The sequence below is a fragment of the Toxotes jaculatrix genome, chromosome 10 (assembly GCF_017976425.1).
Source record: "Toxotes jaculatrix isolate fToxJac2 chromosome 10, fToxJac2.pri, whole genome shotgun sequence".
Taxonomy (NCBI): domain Eukaryota; kingdom Metazoa; phylum Chordata; class Actinopteri; family Toxotidae; genus Toxotes; species Toxotes jaculatrix.
Genome location: NC_054403.1, coordinates 15,080,307 through 15,102,155, shown reverse-complemented (window position 1 = coordinate 15,102,155; position 21,849 = coordinate 15,080,307). Strand labels below are relative to the sequence as shown.

Here is a 21,849-nt window from a genome sequence, read left to right as displayed (position 1 = left end):
AGTACCAAAAAAAACAGAAATCTTGTTCAGTTAATTAGAAACAGTTAAATCATAAAATATTAACATGGAATTAAATACTAACTTAAAAGTCCCTTTAAATGCAACCAGAGAACCAGAGATCAAACTGTTTAAACAGCTTGCTGAAGTATTTTTTCTTTTACAATGAAATAAGAGTAATAAAAGGTGTCATCAGAGCATAGTAAATTATTTATATTATCTGTAATTAATAACCTTTCTGGTTGTTGAGATGAATAAAAAGACCAGGGGAAAGATACAAAGGCTATCATTCAGCAAATCACAAAATTTATTTTCTAGCTGAAACTCTTCCATGGTAACTAATGTCTTGTGAGACATGACTTCTATCACCCTGATAAATTAGGCAGCATACACAGAGAGGATGATGCTGTGAAGTGTTTGCCTGAACTTGCTGTTTACTAAACAGGCTGAGCACAAGATGACTTGTGGCCATACACGCACACACCCGTACTCTATTTTCCATTTGATTTCTAGCCACCTGACTTTCATACTTACAGTATAACAGACAGTTACTAATTATTTTCTATTTACTTTCCACAGAGCTGAAGTTATTCAAAGTGACTAACTATTGTGCATTTTTACACCATTTTGTTTACTTCCTACAGCTTCATTCTGTCAAAAAAAAAAGTTCTTTGGATAAAGTTGGAGCAAGAATTCTGATGTAGTGACATATTCTGCTTCACCAAGACATATATCGACATTCAACAGCAGGAAAGCTAGGTGGACTTTAACCACAGCAGCTCTCAGGATGGTAACTATGAATCTACTGACATGTCTTTGCTCAGGACTAATAGGTGATCAACAGCAGCGGGAAAATGCAGACTTCACAGACAGCAAAGACGACGCTCGTGCCAGTGTGTTTTCAGTTATTCTATTTGCAGAATCAGAAAGTGTATCGCCTTTGGCAAACCAAGCAGAGTTGTAAATGGTATTCAATACAATGTTTAAAGACTTTAGTTGTCAGTCAACTAAAGGGAGCCTTAACACAGAACTTTCAGCTCTCAATCAATAGTTGCACTATTGCACAGGTCTAAAAGCTAATTACAAAATTACTGCAGAAAAAGCCAAGTTTGAAGTCCCAAACTGACACACTGTTGTATGCAAAGTAGACATTTTAGTCTCAACATTTGTTAAATTCAGATAACAGCGACAACAGCAAGTGAAAGCTGTAGACTCAAGAAAGCCTCTTCTTCAGCAGAGAAACATATTCAAATGAATTCAAGAAGGAGTTTCACCCAAAGACAAACTGCTCCATCAGTAATGTATGGCAAATACAGTTCTTCCTAGAAATTTCTTTTCAAATACTTAAAAACAACCTAATCACCAAAAAGCACTGACTCTGTAAGACTCAGGATCAGACTGAATACCTATTTTTTTCCACATGGAATGCAGATTTTCATAAACTAATCCAAAGTACTCTTATACTTTTCACGCAGCTGAATTTTTGTCAAGATTGGGACTGTAATGATAAGGTTAAAAGGGATAAAAACTTTAATGTTGCTGAATTCTGCACTAGATTGAACTATGTGCAGGACTTAAAAAACAACATAAAAAGGAATAGGTGGACACTGAAGATGGTTTCATTAAATTATTATGGAAGGCAGTTTGTAAAGAGGGAATCCACAGTTTAGTTGCTACATAAGGAACAAATAGAGAAAACATGCTATGATTAAGGGTGTAATGCAGTATTGTGTCATTTCATGAGACCAACCTCTAGAGGAGAGTCTGGTTCATCCAGGATGCTCTTCTCACTCTGCATCCGCTGCATCGTTCCTGTAGAACTGGGGTCCATTATCAGCACGTTCTGACTACCAGCTCTGCCGAACTTACAGTCACTTTTTCTGGAGTCAGTCGTCCTGCACACCTCGTAATTGTACACGTGTTGGAGAGTCCCTGTCCCCAAAGTGTCTGAGTAACGTGGTGGATAATATGGAATCACAGGCAGATTGGAGTGATACAGGATGCGAGACTGTCTCCATCTGTAGATTTTGACTGATATAATAACAACTAAACAGGTGATGAAGAGGAAGGAAACTACAGCCAGAGCCAGCACTAAGTAAAAAGTCAGGTTGTCATTGTACTCCTTGTCGTGTGGAAAGTCAGTGAACTCCGACAGCACTTCAGGGAAGCTGTCCGCCACCGCCACGTTGACAATGACTGTAGCTGAACGAGAGGGCTGCCCGTTGTCCTCCACTATAACAGTCAGTCTCTGTTTGACTACATCTTTATCACTGACTTGGCGGATAGTTCTGATTTCTCCATTCTGTAAGCCCACTTCAAACAGCGCCCTGTCTGTGGCTTTCTGCAGTTTATAGGACAGCCAGGCATTCTGTCCAGAGTCCACATCAACAGCTACCACTTTAGTCACCAGATAGCCCACATCTGCTGAACGAGGCACCATCTCAGCCACCACAGAGCCACCAGTCTGGACTGGGTACAGAACCTGAGGAGGGTTGTCGTTCTGGTCCTGGATCAGTATTTTCACTGTCACATTGCTACTGAGTGGAGGAGAGCCTCCATCCTGCGCTTTGACGCGGAAGTGGAAATCTTTGATCTGCTCGTAGTCAAAAGAGCGCACTGCATGGATGACTCCACTATCAGCACTAACGGACACATAGGAGGAGACTGGCACTCCGTTCACAGAGGACTCCTCCAGTATGTAAGAAACACGGGCATTCTGGTTCCAGTCAGCGTCTGTGGCTTTCACTGTGAATATAGAGAGGCCTGGTGTGTTGTTTTCTACAATGTAGGCCTCATATGAGCTCCTCTCAAAGACAGGCGCGTTGTCATTGACGTCAGAGATCTGTAAGGTGAGAGTGACGCTGCTGGAGAGGGAGGGCGCTCCCTCATCAGAGCAGGTCACTGTTATATTGTACTCAGAGGCTCTCTCTCTGTCTAAATCACTGTCTGTCACTAAGCTATAGAAATCATTTGAAGAAGTGGTTATAGTAAATGGTATATTGCCATTTATTCTGCAGTTCACTTGACCATTGTTACTTGAATCTGGGTCAAGGACACTAAAAAGCCCTATAACTGTATTGTGGGGAGAGTTTTCTGGGATTGAATCAGATTTAGAAAGTATACTGATCACAGGCTTATTATCGTTAATATCGATGACATCAACTATAATCTTACTGGAATCAGAAAGACCACCACTGTCTTTAGCCTCGATATCAATTTGGTAAAACTTGGCTTTTTCAAAGTCGACTTCACCAACTAATATAACCTCACCGTTTTCATTTATTGTAAAAGTGTCAGACACGCTGTCCACAGTGGTCGACACTGAATAAGAAACTTCCCCATTTGTGCCTTTATCTGCATCAGATGCACTCACTGTTGTCAGTGTTGTTCCTTTATGAGAATTTTCCGCTATGGCTGCCTTGTACACCGACTGCGTAAAAACAGGAGCATTGTCGTTTGCATCGAGCACAGTCACATAAATCTTCACCGTCCCAGACATCTGAGGTTCTCCTCCATCTACAGCTGTTAACAACAATGATATTTGTTCCTCTTTCTCTCGATCCAGAGGCTTGTGTAAAACCATTTCGACCTTTTTGTTTCCATCTGCTTGACTTTGTATTTTCACTACAAAATTGTCCGTGGGTTTCAAGCTGTAATTTTTCAGACCATTTATGCCAATGTCTGCGTCGACCGCTCTATCTAACACAAATTTAGATCCCGTAACTGCCGATTCGCTAATTTCGAAACGTTTCTCGTCATTTTTAAAACTGGGACTATTGTCGTTGATGTCGGTTATCTCTACTGTTATTCGATAAAGCTCCATTGGGTTTTCCAGGATAATCTGCAAATGTAAAGCACACGGCGTCGTCTGTCTGCAGAGCGACTCTCTGTCGATTCTCTCTTTCACGAGGAGGACTCCTCTTTCTCTGCTCAGCTCGATGTATTCTGCACTGTCTCCCGTAAATATACGAGCTTTGCCTGATTTTAACCTTTTCACATCTAAACCTAAATCACGTGCTATGTTGCCCACCACAGAGCCTTTTGCCATTTCCTCCGGAATAGAGTAGCTGACTTGTCCGAGAACTGAACCGAGAGAAAAGATCGAGATGAAAAACACTACTTGCCGTCTCATTGTTCTGTCCATAGTCTACGTTGCGCCACAACAAAGACGTGTTACACTGGGTTTCAAAATAAAAATATTTCCATATGAAATGAAAGAAGGAATCTTGATATAATCCACAAAATGTGAAGAAGAGTCTATCAGTTTAACATGTCCGTCTGATGGTTTATCTGTCCGTGAACAGTGCTTCCTCCTCCTTTCTTTCTCTAAAATACCGACATGACATGGGAGGGTCTGCTTCAGATCCTCTCCACAGCTTCAACACGTTGACCAACAGCGGCCCACGGAGTTAAAAGAGTGAAATTACAAGAAAAGTAAAGCTATTATGAGTTGAAATCGCTTAGGAATGTGCATTATTGGAATGATGAAACAAACTTTTACAATAATAATCATCAATAAGGAGGGCACTGTCCATCTAAAAATAATAAAACACACATGACCTGTGGGTATAGCTACAAAAAAATAAATAGATAAAATAAAAAATAAAAAATAAACGAAAAAGGAGTCACTAATCCACAGAAGTTAATGTACATTATTGCAATTGTATAACAAAATATGAGAGCGAGAGAGGGGAAGCGGGTAGAACCGTAGTGCCTCTGTCTGAGGTGCTGAAATTAAATTGTCAGCTAGCGCACACATATTTAAACATGTAACTTTGACATGAGTGAAGGGGGAAATTTCTAACCTCTAGAGGAGAGTCTGGTTCATCCAGGATGCTCTTCTCATTCTGAATCCGCTGCATCGTTCCTGTAGAACTGGGGTCCATTATTAGCACGTTCTGACTACCAGCTCTGCCGAACTTACAGTCACTCTTTCTGGAGTCAGTCGTCCTGCACACCTCGTAATTGTATACGTGTTGGAGAGTCCCTGTCCCCAAAGTGTCTGAGTAACGTGGTGGATAATATGGAATCACAGGCAGATTGGAGTGATACAGGATGCGAGACTGTCTCCATCTGTAGATTTTGACTGATATAATAACAACTAAACAGGTGATGAAGAGGAAGGAAACTACAGCCAGAGCCAGCACTAAGTAAAAAGTCAGATTGTCATTGTACTCCTTGTCGTGTGGAAAGTCAGTGAACTCCGACAGCACTTCAGGGAAGCTGTCCGCCACCGCCACGTTGACAATGACTGTAGCTGAACGAGAGGGCTGCCCGTTGTCCTCCACTATAACAGTCAGTCTCTGTTTGACTGCATCTTTATCGCTGACTTGGCGGATAGTTCTGATTTCTCCATTCTGTAAGCCCACTTCAAACAGCGCCCTGTCTGTGGCTTTCTGCAGTTTATAGGACAGCCAGGCATTCTGTCCAGAGTCCACATCAACAGCCACCACTTTAGTCACCAGATAGCCCACATCTGCTGAACGAGGCACCATCTCAGCCACCACAGAGCCACCAGTCTGGACTGGGTACAGAACCTGAGGAGGGTTGTCGTTCTGGTCCTGGATCAGTATTTTCACTGTCACGTTGCTACTGAGTGGAGGAGAGCCTCCATCCTGCGCTTTGACGCGGAAGTGGAAATCTTTGATCTGCTCGTAGTCAAAAGAGCGCACTGCATGGATGACTCCACTATCAGCACTAACGGACACATAGGAGGAGACTGGCACTCCGTTGACAGAGGACTCCTCCAGTATGTAAGAAACACGGGCATTCTGGTTCCAGTCAGCGTCTGTGGCTTTGACTGTGAATATAGAGAGGCCTGGTGTGTTGTTTTCTACAATGTAGGCCTCATATGAGTTCCTCTCAAAGACAGGCGCGTTGTCATTGACGTCAGAGATCTGTAAGGTGAGAGTGACACTGCTGGAGAGGGAGGGCACTCCCTCATCAGAGCAGGTCACTGTTATATTGTAGTCAGAGGCTCTCTCTCTGTCTAAATCACTGTCCGTCACTAGGCTATAGAAATTATTTGTTGACGTTTTCAAAATGAAAGGCATATTTTCGTTGATAAAGCATTTCACGTTTCCGTTGTCTCTAGAGTCCTTGTCCTCAATATTTATCATTGTAACAACTGTATCGAGTTTAGCATCCTCTGATATTACAGTCGACTTTGACATTATGTTAATTTCAGGTTTGTTGTCATTTACATCTTGTACTTCGACAATTAATTTGCACGAGTCTGTGAGTCCGCCCTCGTCACTCGCAAGTAAATTTATTTGATAGTTTCGCGACTCTTCGAAATCAATATTACCGATTAAACTTACTTCGCCGTTTTCTTCATTTACATCAAATACTCTACTTATATCATCTAACGTGTTTGTGATTGAATAAGTAATTTGACTGTTGGATCCTTGATCTGCTAATTTTGAATTTCATCTCACTTTTTTCAAAGGTCGGTGGGTTATCATTGATATCTGTGATCTGAACTGTCACCGTGTAAAATTCCATCGGATTCTCTAATATAATCTGAAAATGTAAAGCACACGGCGTCGTCTGTCTGCAGAGCCCCTCTCTGTCGATTCTCTCTTTAACAAGGAGGACTCCTCTTTCTCTGTTCAGCTCGATGTATTCGTCGCTGTCTCGGGTATAAATTCGAGCTCTGCCAGATTGAAGACGTTTCGTTTGTAAACCTAGATCGTGTGCTATATTACCGACTAAAGATCCTTTGGCCATTTCCTCGGGAATAGAGTAGCTGACCTGCCCGAGCACCGAGCCGACGGAGAGGAGAGACATGAACAACAGTACTTGCCTTGTCATTGTTCTATCCGAAATGCTTCACCGAGGCTCAACGTGTTTACATCCAATAAAACTGATATCGATTCAAGTATCAAACCTTAAGTCGGCGCTTGTATAATCCTTTAAAAAAGACGGAAAGTCTCGATGGTTTATTCAGATATTTTGCATGACTCGAGTGTCCCTTCTTTCCCGTCGTGCTCTTTCTTTATTATGTCGACGTTACATGGGAGGTGCTGCTACAAATCTGCTGTCAGCCGTCGACACTCTGGTCAACAGCGGCCCTAAGAGTCCACATTGTAAAACTGCACAAATCCAACACAAATGAATCCCTATTCAGGAGACTTAAAAGCAAATGATCTAAACTTGAATAAAAATCTTTATAAATTCAGCGACAGTGTCAACATTCCCAAACCTCTGCGGATTATCTTCAAAGTCATGACTGCATGTTATTTTTTTTTACACTCACTAAGTCACTGTAACTATGGAAAGCTGTATTTATATACTGTTCCATATTTTCTGGAATCAGAACGTTTAAGTAAAAGTATCATCAGATCTCACTGCATGAAGTGGTAACACGAAGTAAAGAAAAAGGAAGCGGATAAAGTTAATGTCTCTGTCTAATGTTCTGAAATGGACACACTACGACTAAAGGCCAACACAGACGCATAGCACAACACTCGTCACAATAGAGGCACTCTTTTACGAAAATTAACAAACTTTTCTGTGACTGATTCCCACGGTAACATTAATGCTCGCTGGTAAAACAAATATATTAACCACGTGATTACAATGGAAGCTAGCTGGTATATGTTAAAAACCAATGGAAAAGTGTATTAAAAGATGTTTATGTATGTGGGCAGGGGGTGCTGGAAATATCACAGGAGATTTTCAACACGATGCAAAGTCAGAATTTAACAAATGACCCCAGGACCTCTGGAACAAGTTGAGTAACAGGAAAGCATTGGTATCTATAACGAGTCGAAATCAAACATCTGAACTTCAGGAGGAAGGCCAGTATAGAAAATAGAGCACTGATAAAAATCAATTTTGGAGGCGAAAATTGACACAATAGGCGCACAAAGCAAAGGAAGAGAGTTTTAGACATCAGGAATGATTCGCTAAACGTGCTATGCCCCATTATATCTACCAAAACACTACGAGTATTCAGTTTCAAAAATGTCAAAAATGTGGTACTGGTATGTAGAATCATTAAAGCAATCTAACCTCTAAAGGAGAGTCTGGTTCATCCAGGATGCTCTTCTCATTCTGTATCCGCTGCATCGTTCCTGTAGAACTGGGATCCATTATCAGCACGTTCTGACTACCAGCTCTGCCGAACTTACAGTCACTCTTTCTGGAGTCAGTCGTCCTGCACACCTCGTAATTGTACACGTGTTGGAGAGTCCCTGTCCCCAAAGTGTCCGAGTAACGTGGTGGACAATATGGAATCACAGGCAGATTGGAGTGATACAGGATGCGAGACTGTCTCCATCTGTAGATTTTGACTGATATAATAACAACTAAACAGGTGATGAAGAGGAAGGAAACTACAGCCAGAGCCAGCACTAAGTAAAAAGTCAGGTTGTCATTGTACTCCTTGTCGTGTGGAAAGTCAGTGAACTCCGACAGCACTTCAGGGAAGCTGTCCGCCACCGCCACGTTCACAATGACTGTAGCTGAACGAGAGGGCTGCCCGTTGTCCTCCACTATAACAGTCAGTCTCTGTTTGACTGCATCTTTATCACTGACTTGGCGGATAGTTCTGATTTCTCCATTCTGTAAGCCCACTTCAAACAGCGCCCTGTCTGTGGCTTTCTGCAGTTTATAGGACAGCCAGGCATTCTGTCCAGAGTCCACATCAACAGCCACCACTTTAGTCACCAGATAGCCCACATCTGCTGAACGAGGCACCATCTCAGCCACCACAGAGCCACCAGTCTGGACTGGGTACAGAACCTGAGGGGGGTTGTCGTTCTGGTCCTGGATCAGTATTTTCACGGTCACATTGCTACTGAGTGGAGGAGAGCCTCCATCCTGCGCTTTGACGCGGAAGTGGAAATCTTTGATCTGCTCGTAGTCAAAAGAGCGCACTGCATGGATGACTCCACTATCAGCACTAACGGACACATAGGAGGAGACTGACACTCCGTTGACAGAGGACTCCTCCAGTATGTAAGAAACACGGGCATTCTGGTTCCAGTCAGCGTCTGTGGCTTTGACTGTGAATATAGAGAGGCCTGGTGTGTTGTTTTCTACAATGTAGGCCTCATATGAGCTCCTCTCAAAGACAGGCGCGTTGTCATTGACGTCAGAGATCTGTAAGGTGAGAGTGACGCTGCTGGAGAGGGAGGGCACTCCCTCATCAGAGCAGGTCACTGTTATATTGTACTCAGAGGCTCTCTCTCTGTCTAAATCACTGTCTGTCACTAAGCTATAGAAATAATTTGTTGAAGTTTTTAAAATGAAGGGTACATTTTCGCTGATAAAACATTGTACTTTTCCATTTTCTGCAGTGTCCTTGTCCTCAATATTTATCATTGTAACAACTGTACCGAGTTTAGCATCCTCTGATATCACATTTGACTTTGACATTATGTTAATTTCAGGTTTGTTGTCATTTACATCTTGTACATCGACAATCAACTTACACGAGTCTGTGAGTCCTCCGTCGTCACTAGCGCGTAGATTTATTTCAAAATTACGCGATACCTCAAAGTCAATATTTGCATTTAAAGTAACCTCACCGTTTTCCTTGTTTATCTTAAATACTTTCCTGACATCGTCTAATGTATTTGTGATTGAATAGGTTATTTTCCCGTTGGAACCTTGATCTGCATCTGTGGCTCTAACAGTGGCCACAACTGTTCCTTTAGGTGAATTCTCAGTAACTGTAGCTTTGTATGTGGACTGTGTAAAAACGGGGGCGTTATCATTTGCGTCTAAAACTGTAATAACAATCAGCATTGTTCCTGACATCTGCGGTTCTCCTCCATCTACAGCCGTTAACACGAGAGATAGCTGCTCTTGTTTCTCTCTGTCTAAAGGCTTCTGTAGCACCATCTCAACATTTTTATTACCATCGGGGTTATTGTGAACTTTCAGAGCAAAATTATCTGATGGTTTTAATTCGTAGTTTTTAAGATCATTGATTCCAACATCAAGATCCACAGCTCTTTCCAGAACGAATTTTGCCCCAGTGATCGCTGACTCGCTAATGCTAAATTTGATTTCAGCTTCCTCAAATGTCGGTGCGTTATCATTGATATCTGTGATCTGAACTGTAACCGTGTAAAATTCCATAGGATTCTCTAATATAATCTGAAAATGTAAAGCACACGGCGTCGTCTGTCTGCAGAGCGCCTCTCTGTCGATTCTCTCTTTAACAAGGAGGACTCCTCTTTCTCTGTTCAGCTCGATGTATTCGTCGCTGTCTCGGGTATAAATCCGAGCTTTACCAGAATGTAGACGTTTGGTTTGTAAACCTAAATCTTGTGCTATATTACCGATTAAAGACCCTTTGGCCATTTCCTCCGGTATTGCGTAGCTGACCTGCCCAGTTACCGATCCGAGGGAAAGGAGAGAAATAAACAACAGCGCCTGTGCTTTCATTGTTCTATCCGAGTATTTTCTCAGCGACGTCCCACAGTCCGGTTATATATCCCAGAAACTGAAATCCACTCCAGTGCCAGACATCAATTTTGCTGTATAATCCAAACAGTGAAAAAAATAAAACGGACTCAGAGGTTCTCGTCTTTGTTATGAGATTTTCTACAGACTCCGAATGTCGGTTCTTTCCCTTCGTGGTCTCTCTACATTATGTCGACGTTACATGGGAGGTGCTGCTACAGCCCTGCTCTCAGTCATCAACACTCTGGTCAACAGCGGCCCTAAGAGTCCATGATGCAAAACTGCAGAAAACCAGCATGAATTAATCTGTCCAGAAGATTGACTGTGAGGAAAGTCTAACTTGAAATAGGACAACAATAACCATGTAAGCAACATCATCCTCTCCGCACACGGTGAGTCGAAACTTCAAAACAGTTTATGGTTCTCCTTTCTGTATTTGCTTTGAATCTTCAGGTACAATAATGTATCCAGGAAAAAAAAGAACCATATCCGACAAAAAGCATAAGAGAAAAGAAAAAGTTTAAAATAGATGATCAAATAAGAAGGGGGAAAACATGTAGAAGATTAAACTAAAAGGATAATGAAAAAAGAGGGAAGTGGAGAGGAAAAGCTACGGGTCAAAATGTCGCTGTCCGGGGTCCTGAAGTGAGGAAAGTTTCCTAAACTGACAACGTGACCATCACAAGTGGTTTCGAGAAGACAAAATCCTCACATGTAGCGATTTCATCTTCAGGAAACTACAGTGTCACTGTGGTTTGGTAAAAGTTTATTCAATGTTGATTATGAATAAATATCGTCACCAAGTCAGACTACAAAGCCAGATTGCACTCCCAAAGCAAGGTTGAAAATAAAGAGAGGACCGATAGAAACTATTCAAATGGAAATGTAAAAAATAAATATAGAGTTAAAGGGTCACAAAATATAACAACTTTAAGTGTTTAAGATTCACATTCCTCAGCATGTATTACTGAAAATACTAAAATATGTACTATTTAAAAAATGTTAAAGTTTTCTTAACTCTAAAGTAATCATCACTCCACTTTAGCAGACAAAGCAAGCAAGTAAAAATAAGGCACGTGTTACATGATGTGACAGAACAGTGACTGAAAAGCACGTTATAGAATGTTGCCACTTGTTCTGAGAACGGGGGAATGCCATGCAAACAGTTTGCTATCAATACAATTAAACGCTCAAACAGATGTAGAGGTAAAAAAATGAAGCTAAACTATTAAACTAACCTCTAGAGGAGAGTCTGGTTCATCCAGGATGCTCTTCTCACTCTGAATCCGCTGCATCGTTCCTGTAGAACTGGGATCCATTATCAGCACGTTCTGACTACCAGCTCTGCCGAACTTACAGTCACTCTTTCTGGAGTCAGTCGTCCTGCACACCTCGTAATTGTACACGTGTTGGAGAGTCCCTGTCCCCAAAGTGTCTGAGTAACGTGGTGGATAATATGGAATCACAGGCAGATTGGAGTGATACAGGATGCGAGACTGTCTCCATCTGTAGATTTTGACTGATATAATAACAACTAAACAGGTGATGAAGAGGAAGGAAACTACAGCCAGAGCCAACACTAAGTAAAAAGTCAGGTTGTCATTGTACTCCTTGTCGTGTGGAAAGTCAGTGAACTCCGACAGCACTTCAGGGAAGCTGTCCGCCACCGCCACGTTGACAATGACTGTAGCTGAACGAGAGGGCTGCCCGTTGTCCTCCACTATAACAGTCAGTCTCTGTTTGACTGCATCTTTATCACTGACTTGGCGGATAGTTCTGATTTCTCCATTCTGTAAGCCCACTTCAAACAGCGCCCTGTCTGTGGCTTTCTGCAGTTTATAGGACAGCCAGGCATTCTGTCCAGAGTCCACATCAACAGCCACCACTTTAGTCACCAGATAGCCCACATCTGCTGAACGAGGCACCATCTCAGCCACCACAGAGCCACCAGTCTGGACTGGGTACAGAACCTGAGGAGGGTTGTCGTTCTGGTCCTGGATCAGTATTTTCACTGTCACATTGCTACTGAGTGGAGGAGAGCCTCCATCCTGCGCTTTGACGCGGAAGTGGAAATCTTTGATCTGCTCGTAGTCAAAAGAGCGCACTGCATGGATGACTCCACTATCAGCACTAACGGACACATAGGAGGAGACTGGCACTCCGTTGACAGAGGACTCCTCCAGTATGTAAGAAACACGGGCATTCTGGTTCCAGTCAGCGTCTGTGGCTTTCACTGTGAATATAGAGAGGCCTGGTGTGTTGTTTTCTACAATGTAGGCCTCATATGAGCTCCTCTCAAAGACAGGCGCGTTGTCATTGACGTCAGAGATCTGTAAGGTGAGAGTGACGCTGCTGGAGAGGGAGGGCACTCCCTCATCAGAGCAGGTCACTGTTATATTGTACTCAGAGGCTCTCTCTCTGTCTAAATCACTGTCTGTCACTAAACTATAAAAATTATCTGATGATGTTTTTAAAATGAATGGTACATTTTCGGTTATAAAACATTGCACTTTTCCATTTTCCCCTGAATCTAGATCCTCAATATTTATCATTGTAACAACTGTACCGAGTTTAGCATCCTCTGATATCACATTTGACTTTGACATTATGTTAATTTCAGGTTTGTTGTCATTTACATCTTGTACATCGACAATTAATTTACACGAGTCTGTGAGTCCTCCGTCGTCACTCGCAAGTAAATTTATCTGAAAATGTCTTGATTTTTCGTAGTCAATACCACCAATTAATGAAACTTCTCCGTTTTCTTCGTTAACGTCAAATACCTTCCTGACGTTATCTAACGTGTTTGTGATTGAATACGTTATTTTACTGTTAGAACCTTCATCTGAATCTGTGGCTCTAACAGTGGCCACAACTGTTCCTTTAGGTGAATTCTCAGTAACTGTAGCTTTGTATGTTGTCTGTGTAAAAACGGGGGCGTTATCATTGACGTCTAAAACTGTAATAACAATCAGCATTGTTCCTGACATCTGCGGTTCTCCTCCATCTACAGCCGTTAACACGAGAGATAGCTGCTCTTGTTTCTCTCTGTCTAAAGGCTTCTGTAGCACCATCTCAACATTTTTATTACCATCAGGGTTATTGTGAACTTTCAGAGCAAAATTATCTGATGGTTTTAATTCGTAGCTTTTAAGATCGTTAGTTCCAACATCAAGATCCACAGCTCTTTCTAGCAGGAATTTTGCCCCCGTGATCGCTGACTCGCTAATTTTGAATTTCATTTCTCTTTTTTCAAAGGTCGGTGCGTTATCATTGATATCTGTGATCTGAACTGTGACGCTGTAAAATTCCATCGGATTCTCTAATATAATCTGAAAATGTAAAGCACAAAGCGCCGTCTCTGTACACAGCGCCTCTCTGTCGATTCTCTCTTTGACGAGGAGGACTCCTCTTTCTCTGTTCAGCTCGATGTACCCGTCGCTGGTCCTGGTGTAAATCTTAGCTTTACCCGATACCAAACGTTTTATTTCTAAACCTAAATCTTGTGCTATATTACCGACTAAAGACCCTTTGGCCATTTCCTCCGGAATAGAGTAACTGACCTGCCCCAGCACCGAGTGAAGGGAAAGGAGAGAGATAAACAGCAGTACTTGCCGATTCATTGTTCTATCCGATTTTTTTTCGCCCAGCGAGTTTCCACAGTGTCCTGATATTCCACAAAACAGATAACCCTCAGATTCCAATACTGAATCTCAAATCAACAGTTCCATAAAGCATCCACTGGAAGCAACTCTCCTGCAGGTCGAAATCTCTTTGTCTTTCTCAATATTTGTCCACAACCATAATTGTGCGGTCGCTGCCCGTTGTGTTCTTTCTGTATTATGTCGACGTTACATGGGAGGTGCTGCCTCAACCCTGCTCTCAGTCATCAACACTCTGGTCAACAGCGGCCCTAAGAGTCCATACTGTAAAACTACAGCAGCGTACCAACTAAAACCAAACTGTGGGAGAACTAACTATAAACCACCAGGACATCTATTTTCAAAACACCTAATTCAGTGGCACGGTCCAAACGGCTGCATGCAGACACTGAAATTAATCATGTTTACAATGTAGATCAGTATGATAAAAGATATGAAGATAATAGAAACACAGCCAAAGGTAATGTGTGCATCAGATCTTTCAAATGTATCAAGGATCAGGATGGACAGTGAATCCAAATGAAAGACTGGAAAGGTAAGATGAGCTCGGAAAACAACATTTTTCATAAATAATAACAATTTTGAACAGAGACTGAAAACAAAAGAGTAAGAGACAGAACAGATATTCGTGTTATGAAAACAGAACTTGATAGTCAAGTTAAGCATGCAGGTATATTATGTCTAATACTACCAAAGTCGCTGTCCATAGTTCTGAAGTGAAAACACTCTGAATGAGATGCAAAATTGTAGCCAACGCTACACAAGCTGCAGTGACATACAGAGATATAACATATGGAGAATATTTTAAAACATTTCTATGAAAAATAATTCATATACTGCTTCCATTAGCACCACCACTATTAAAACTACTGATCCTATTATCATTACTATTATCATTGTCATTTTTATTGATGTTGTATTGATTACAAGTGGCAAAAATAGATTTATCATGATTACTGTTTAGCAAAAACAATGACTCCAACCACTGAAGAAAGAAAGGTTAAATTAAAATATATTTATGACTAAATGTATTATTTTTTTGGTTAATGAAAACTTAAAACTAAAGTGTATAAAATGTGCCTAGTTCATTTTGCCATTTACCCCCATGCCTTAAATGGAATGTGAAATGTCTTAAAATGACATGATCCTCTGCTTTTTACTTAAAGGAAAACGATATTAAATCCATCTAACCTCGAGAGGAGAGTCTGGTTCATCCAGGATGCTCTTCTCATTCTGTATCCGCTGCATCGTCCCTGTAGAACTGGGGTCCATTATCAGCACGTTCTGACTACCAGCTCTGCCGAACTTACAGTCACTCTTTCTGGAGTCAGTCGTCCTGCACACCTCGTAATTGTACACGTGTTGGAGAGTCCCTGTCCCCAAAGTGTCTGAGTAACGTGGTGGATAATATGGAATCACAGGCAGATTGGAGTGATACAGGATGCGAGACTGTCTCCATCTGTAGATTCTGACTGATATAATAACAACTAAACAGGTGATGAAGAGGAAGGAAACTACAGCCAGAGCCAGCACTAAGTAAAAAGTCAGGTTGTCATTGTACTCCTTGTCATGTGGAAAGTCAGTGAACTCCGACAGCACTTCAGGGAAGCTGTCCGCCACCGCCACGTTGACAATGACTGTAGCTGAACGAGAGGGCTGCCCGTTGTCCTCCACTATAACAGTCAGTCTCTGTTTGACTGCATCTTTATCACTGACTTGGCGGATAGTTCTGATTTCTCCATTCTGTAAGCCCACTTCAAACAGCGCCCTGTCTGTGGCTTTCTGCAGTTTATAGGACAGCCAGGCATTCTGTCCAGAGTCCACATCAACAGCCACCACTTTAGTCACCAGATAGCCCACATCTGCTGAACGAGGCACCATCTCAGCCACCACAGAGCCACCAGTCTGGACTGGGTACAGAACCTGAGGAGGGTTGTCGTTCTGGTCCTGGATCAGTATTTTCACTGTCACATTGCTACTGAGTGGAGGAGAGCCTCCATCCTGAGCTTTGACGCGGAAGTGGAAATCTTTGATCTGCTCGTAGTCAAAAGAGCGCACTGCATGGATGACTCCACTATCAGCACTAACGGACACATAGGAGGAGACTGGCACTCCGTTGACAGAGGACTCCTCCAGTATGTAAGAAACACGGGCATTCTGGTTCCAGTCAGCGTCTGTGGCTTTCACTGTGAATACAGAGAGGCCTGGTGTGTTGTTTTCTACAATGTAGGCCTCATATGAGCTCCTCTCAAAGACAGGCGCGTTGTCATTGACATCAGAGATCTGTAAGGTGAGAGTGACGCTGCTGGAGAGGGAGGGCACTCCCTCATCAGAGCAGGTCACTGTTATATCATACTCAGATGCTCTCTCTCTGTCTAATTCACTGTCTGTGACAACGGTAAAGAAATTGTTTGTAGTAGATTTAATAACGAAAGGAATATTGTCGTTTATAACACACATGACTTTGCCGTTTTCATTTGCGTCTGGATCTTGTATATTAAGCATTGTTACAACCGTGCCCGGTTTCATGTTCTCAGATACTGTGTTTGAATTAGACATGATGTTAATAGATGGGGGGTTGTCATTTGTATCTGTCACGTCCACGATTACTTTACATGCATCGGATAATCCTCCCTGATCTGACACCTGAATATCCAGCTCGTACAATCTCCTTTTTTCATAATCTACATGTCCAGCTAAGGTCAACACTCCGTTCTCTGCGTCAACTTTAAAGAGACTTCCTGCTCCAGATTTTGAAATCATGTATGTTACTTTTCCGTTATTACCTTTATCTATGTCAGTCGCCCGCACGGTAGTTATTAAAGTGCCTATAGGAGCGTTCTCTGTAACACTTGCTTTGTATTCGGGTTTTGAACAAACGGGAGCATTATCGTTTGCGTCTAACACTGTTATGAGAATCTGCATTGTGCCTGAGAGCTGCGGTTCACCACCATCCATGGCTGTTAGTATTAATGATAAATGCTCATTTTTCTCTCGGTCCAGCGGTTTTTGTAAAACCATCTCAACATGTTTAGTGCCATCTCCTCGGCTGATGGTTTTCAGAGAGAAATTATCGCTGGGTTTTAGGGCGTAGCTGCTCAAGCCGTTCACACCTACATCATCATCTATGGCTTTCTCCAAAACGAATCTCGCTCCGGTAAGAGCTGATTCACTAATTTCATATTGCATCTCACCTCTCTCAAATGTTGGAGGGTTGTCATTTATATCGGTAATTTCGACAGTCACCGTGTAAAACTCCATTGGGTTTTCCAGAATCATTTGAAAATGGAGCGCGCAAGGCATTGTCTGACCGCAGAGCGATTCTCTGTCTATTCTGTCTTTCACAAGGAGAACTCCTCTTTCTCTCCTCAGCTCAATATATTCTTCAGTGTTACCAGTATAAACACGAGCTTTACCGGACTTCAGCCTTTCCACACTTAAACCTAAATCCTGTGCTATGTTGCCTATTAGAGCCCCCTTTGCCATTTCCTCGGGAATGGAGTAGCTGACCTGCCCGCACACTACACTGAGAGAGAGCACCCAGACAAACAACAGCACTTGCCATCCCATCGTTCCGGTCGACACGTCTGTGAAGAAAATCAGAAAATCCTCCGTATCTTCGCCCCAGGTTCCGATTTTGACCTGTTTATACACGTAAACAATCCTAAAAACGACACTTATCCTAATTTGTGGAACAAAGAAATCAGATTCTGCCGCACAGGCTTATGCTGTCCATGGCAATAGCGACTGGTAACTCTGCCTCTCTGTGTTTCCCAGTGAAATATGTTGAGGTATAAGGGGAGGTACTGCAACTAATGCTTCTTCAACAACTCGATGGCCAACAGCGTCTCTCTCTGTTCAGTGAACTGAACTACACGGAGTCTTGTTGTTGCAAATATGATAAAGACGTTTTAAAAATAGAATGTAAAACAAAGATTTACTTAGAGGTGTATTGCTGTATTTAAATCTAATTTAAACACCAAAATTCCTATTTGTCTACATAATCTATATGATAAACATTTAACTGAACCAACTAATAATATAAATTACAATATGACGCAATGATAATACCACAAAAAAAGTACACACACAACAAAAACAGAGGTGCAGCTGCAGAGACACGTGGGCAACTACACATGCCAAGAGCCAAGAAGAAAAAAAAGGGGAAAAACGTAAATGATTTTTCAGGATACCACGTCTTTGATGCATTACACTGACACAACTCTCATCTGTGCTGTCCGTGGTTCTGAATTATGAAGCAATTACTACCAATTCCATTCAGCGTTTCGGCGTGTACCTGGTCATTCCGTATATTAATTCGAATAAATAAATAAATCTATAAATCTATTGGTCTACGTTGTTTTTGAATGACAAGCCTATTAAAATGTTTAATGAAACTTACAACAAAACCAATAATATGAACAAAGGAGCTTGCAAAAGACGCAAACGCACGCACGCACGCACACACAAAAATACCGAAAAAGAATGGGGGGAGAGAGAGAGAGAGAGAGAGAGAGAGAGAGAGAGAGAGAGAGAGAGTAATTTGTTTCTATAAATTAAAGCACTGCTGTTCTGTGCGCTGTCCATGGTTCTGAATCTGAACAACCATAAAATGAAATACACAACTATTATCAGCAAACTCAGCTAAACGACTAAAGGAAATATGCCACAAGTGAAAAGCTGAAAACGTCTAATTCACTCTGTTGCAAAAACAGTCGTACGAATAAAGGATTACGAAAATGTGTATCTTCTGGAAAACTAACCTCTAGAGGAGAGTCTGGTTCATCCAGGATGCTCTTCTCATTCTGAATCCGCTGCATCGTCCCTGTAGTACTGGGATCCATTATCAGCACGTTCTGACTACCAGCTCTGCCGAACTTACAGTCACTCTTTCTGGAGTCAGTCGTCCTGCACACCTCGTAGTTGTACACGTGTTGGAGAGTCCCTGTCCCCAAAGTGTCTGAGTAACGTGGTGGATAATATGGAATCACAGGCAGATTGGAGTGATACAGGATGCGAGACTGTCTCCATCTGTAGATTTTGACTGATATAATAACAACTAAACAGGTGATGAAGAGGAAGGAAACTACAGCCAGAGCCAGCACTAAGTAAAAAGTCAGGTTGTCATTGTACTCCTTGTCGTGTGGAAAGTCAGTGAACTCCGACAGCACTTCAGGGAAGCTGTCCGCCACCGCCACGTTGACAATGACTGTAGCTGAACGAGAGGGCTGCCCGTTGTCCTCCACTGTAACAGTCAGTCTCTGTTTGACTGCATCTTTATCACTGACTTGGCGGATAGTTCTGATTTCTCCATTCTGTAAGCCCACTTCAAACAGCGCCCTGTCTGTGGCTTTCTGCAGTTTATAGGACAGCCAGGCATTCTGTCCAGAGTCCACATCAACAGCCACCACTTTAGTCACCAGATAGCCCACATCTGCTGAACGAGGCACCATCTCAGCCACCACAGATCCACCAGTCTGGACTGGGTACAGAACCTGAGGAGGGTTGTCGTTCTGGTCCTGGATCAGTATTTTCACTGTCACATTGCTACTGAGTGGAGGAGAGCCTCCATCCTGCGCTTTGACGCGGAAGTGGAAATCTTTGATCTGCTCGTAGTCAAAAGAGCGCACTGCATGGATGACTCCACTATCAGCACTAACGGACACATAGGAGGAGACTGGCACTCCGTTGACAGAGGACTCCTCCAGTATGTAAGAAACACGGGCATTCTGGTTCCAGTCAGCGTCTGTGGCTTTCACTGTGAATATAGAGAGGCCTGGTGTGTTGTTTTCTACAATGTAGGCCTCATATGAGCTCCTCTCAAAGACAGGCGCGTTGTCATTGACGTCAGAGATCTGTAAGGTGAGAGTGACGCTGCTGGAGAGGGAGGGCACTCCCTCATCAGAGCAGGTCACAGTTATATTGTACACTGAGGCTCTCTCTCTGTCCAATTCACTGTCTGTCACCAAAGTAAAGAAATTATTTGACGTTGACGTGATCGTAAAATGAATATTTTCATCCAAAGTGCAGTGGACCTTGCCATTTTCTTCCGAATCTGGATCCTGAATGTTCATCATTGTCAGAACTGTGCCTGGTTTGACATCTTCAGAAATACTGGATGATGCTGACATAATATTGATAGCTGGTGGATTATCGTTTGTGTCCAGCACCTCAATTATAACTTTACATACGTCTGAGTTACCACCTTCATCTGATGCTTGGACATCTATTTCATAATGTCGAAATTTCTCATAGTCAAGTTTTCCCACTAACGTAACCACACCGTTTTCCTTATCTACATCAAACAGGTCAAGTGCACCCTCTGGTACATTAGAAATTGAATACTGTATGTGCCCGTGTGGACCCTCATCTGCATCAGATGCGCTCACCGTAGTTAGAACCGTTCCTTTTAACGAGTTTTCCTTTACATTAGTCTTATACTCTGCCTGAGTACAAACAGGTGCATTATCGTTCGAGTCCAATACAGAAATGGCAATTTGCATCGTTCCAGAAAGCTGCGGCTCGCCACCATCTGTAGCAGTTAATACTAAAGACAGCCGTTCCTGTTTCTCTCGGTCAAGAGGCTTCTTTAAAACCATCTCAACATTCCTACTGCTGCCAATTTTATACGGGTTTAAAATGAATGTGTCACTGGAACTCAGCGAATAGCCCTGGAGCCCATTGATACCCACATCTACATCAACAGCCTTTTCTAGGACAAATTTCGATCCAATTTGCACCGTTTCACTAATTTCAAATTTCATTTCACTGTTCTTAAAAGCGGGAGAGTTGTCGTTAATGTCCGTGATTTCGACAGTGATGCTGTAAAACTGCATAGGATTCTCCAAAATGATTTGAAAATCAAGAGCGCAGGGCGTCGTCTGTCCGCAGAGCGCTTCTCTGTCAATCCGCTCCTTGATAACAAGGACTCCCCTTTCTTTATTTAACTCGACGTATTCTCTAGTTTCTCCCGTATATATACGAGCTTTTCCTGCCTTCAGCCGTTTCACATCTAAACCTAAATCCTGTGCTATGTTACCGACCAAAGATCCTTTCGCCATTTCCTCGGGAATGGAGTAGCTGACCTGCCCCAAAACCGAGCTGAGGGAAACAAACGACATAAAGAACAGTAGGCCTACTTGCCGTGTCATTGTTCTGCCCGACATTCTCCCGTACATAAAAAAAAATGGTATCAAATCCGTTATCCAGTAAAAAGGGTGTGAGATACAAATATTAGTGAAATAATCCAGAGTCCACTCTCCTAAGAATGCTAACAGCTCTCCTGTTATCTCCGTCTCTGATCATCTCCTTGTTCCAAACTGTGCCTTTCCGATCATGTTTTTCTTTTCGTTCTCCGTAACATTTCGAAATGATGGGGGAGGTACAGCTGCAGTGAGCTCTCAAACCTCAGCACACTGGTCAACAGCGTCCCTGCGAGGTGGATGCGCTGAACTACACATTACACAGTCAATCCTGTTTCCCCCCACTGATTTGTATGGGACTGGTTCCAAAATGTGTTGATATACGCTAACTATGTTGATGTGAAATGTGATATTATTTTAAATGGATATAATAACGAATTTTATGCCTCTGTTTCATACACAGACATACAGGCACACACCGAGGTACAGAAACACACACACACACACACACACACACACGCGGACACAATGAGACAGCTACACCAAGGAAAAGCTGCACAACAATGAAAACCTTCAACCAAGTAAATGTTGCGCTGTCCATGGTGCTGACAGACACAGGGAGAACAGAG

General features: G+C 42.4%; 5 protein-coding genes across 9 annotated transcripts in view; all 5 read right to left on the bottom strand.

Moving 5' to 3' along the window:
* The window catches only part of LOC121188170 (protocadherin gamma-A4-like), a 205,088-nt gene that overhangs the window by 85,497 nt on the left and 97,742 nt on the right, over positions 1 to 21,849 (bottom strand). The window contains exon 1 of one of the 5 annotated variants that reach the window (XM_041047779.1): positions 8,014 to 10,572. The exons of 3 other annotated variants lie outside the window; for them this stretch is intronic. In XM_041047779.1, coding sequence (XP_040903713.1) covers positions 8,014 to 10,398 — 2,385 coding nt within the window. In that variant the 5' untranslated portion in view covers positions 10,399 to 10,572. Of the gene's footprint in view, positions 1 to 1,747; positions 4,220 to 8,013; positions 10,573 to 21,849 lie in introns of those variants that run through there. One more of the 5 variants, XM_041047777.1, reaches the window with a different exon arrangement.
* Positions 4,740 to 6,819, bottom strand: LOC121188886 (protocadherin beta-16-like). Its single transcript, XM_041048833.1, has 2 exons — positions 6,487 to 6,819; positions 4,740 to 6,407 (listed from the first exon to the last, which is right to left on the bottom strand). Exons 1-2 carry the CDS (start codon positions 6,808 to 6,810, stop codon positions 4,740 to 4,742), a joined length of 1,992 nt encoding a protein of 663 aa, XP_040904767.1. The 5' UTR covers positions 6,811 to 6,819.
* Positions 11,637 to 14,045, bottom strand: LOC121188885 (protocadherin gamma-A5-like). The gene has a single exon (XM_041048831.1). The coding sequence runs from the start codon at positions 14,037 to 14,039 to the stop codon at positions 11,637 to 11,639; it is 2,403 nt and encodes an 800-aa protein (XP_040904765.1). The 5' UTR covers positions 14,040 to 14,045.
* Positions 15,255 to 17,675, bottom strand: LOC121188187 (protocadherin gamma-A2-like). Its single transcript, XM_041047800.1, has one exon. The coding sequence runs from the start codon at positions 17,646 to 17,648 to the stop codon at positions 15,255 to 15,257; it is 2,394 nt and encodes a 797-aa protein (XP_040903734.1). The 5' UTR covers positions 17,649 to 17,675.
* On the bottom strand, positions 18,731 to 21,256 carry LOC121188884 (protocadherin beta-16-like). The gene has a single exon (XM_041048830.1). It carries the CDS (start codon positions 21,254 to 21,256, stop codon positions 18,731 to 18,733), a length of 2,526 nt encoding a protein of 841 aa, XP_040904764.1.

What these genes read in the sequence shown, in the direction of transcription:
- LOC121188886 (XM_041048833.1), bottom strand. Translation starts at nt 6,810, where the DNA reads ATGACAAGGCAAGTACTGTTGTTCATGTCTCTCCTCTCCGTCGGCTCG. An exon ending in ATCCGATGGAATTTTACACG is followed by an intron (nt 6,408 to 6,486) that starts GTGACAGTTCAG and finishes AAATTAGCAGAT; the next exon opens with CAAGGATCCAACAGTCAAAT.
- LOC121188885 (XM_041048831.1), bottom strand. Translation starts at nt 14,039, where the DNA reads ATGAATCGGCAAGTACTGCTGTTTATCTCTCTCCTTTCCCTTCACTCG.
- LOC121188187 (XM_041047800.1), bottom strand. Translation starts at nt 17,648, where the DNA reads ATGGGATGGCAAGTGCTGTTGTTTGTCTGGGTGCTCTCTCTCAGTGTA.
- LOC121188884 (XM_041048830.1), bottom strand. Translation starts at nt 21,256, where the DNA reads ATGTACGGGAGAATGTCGGGCAGAACAATGACACGGCAAGTAGGCCTA.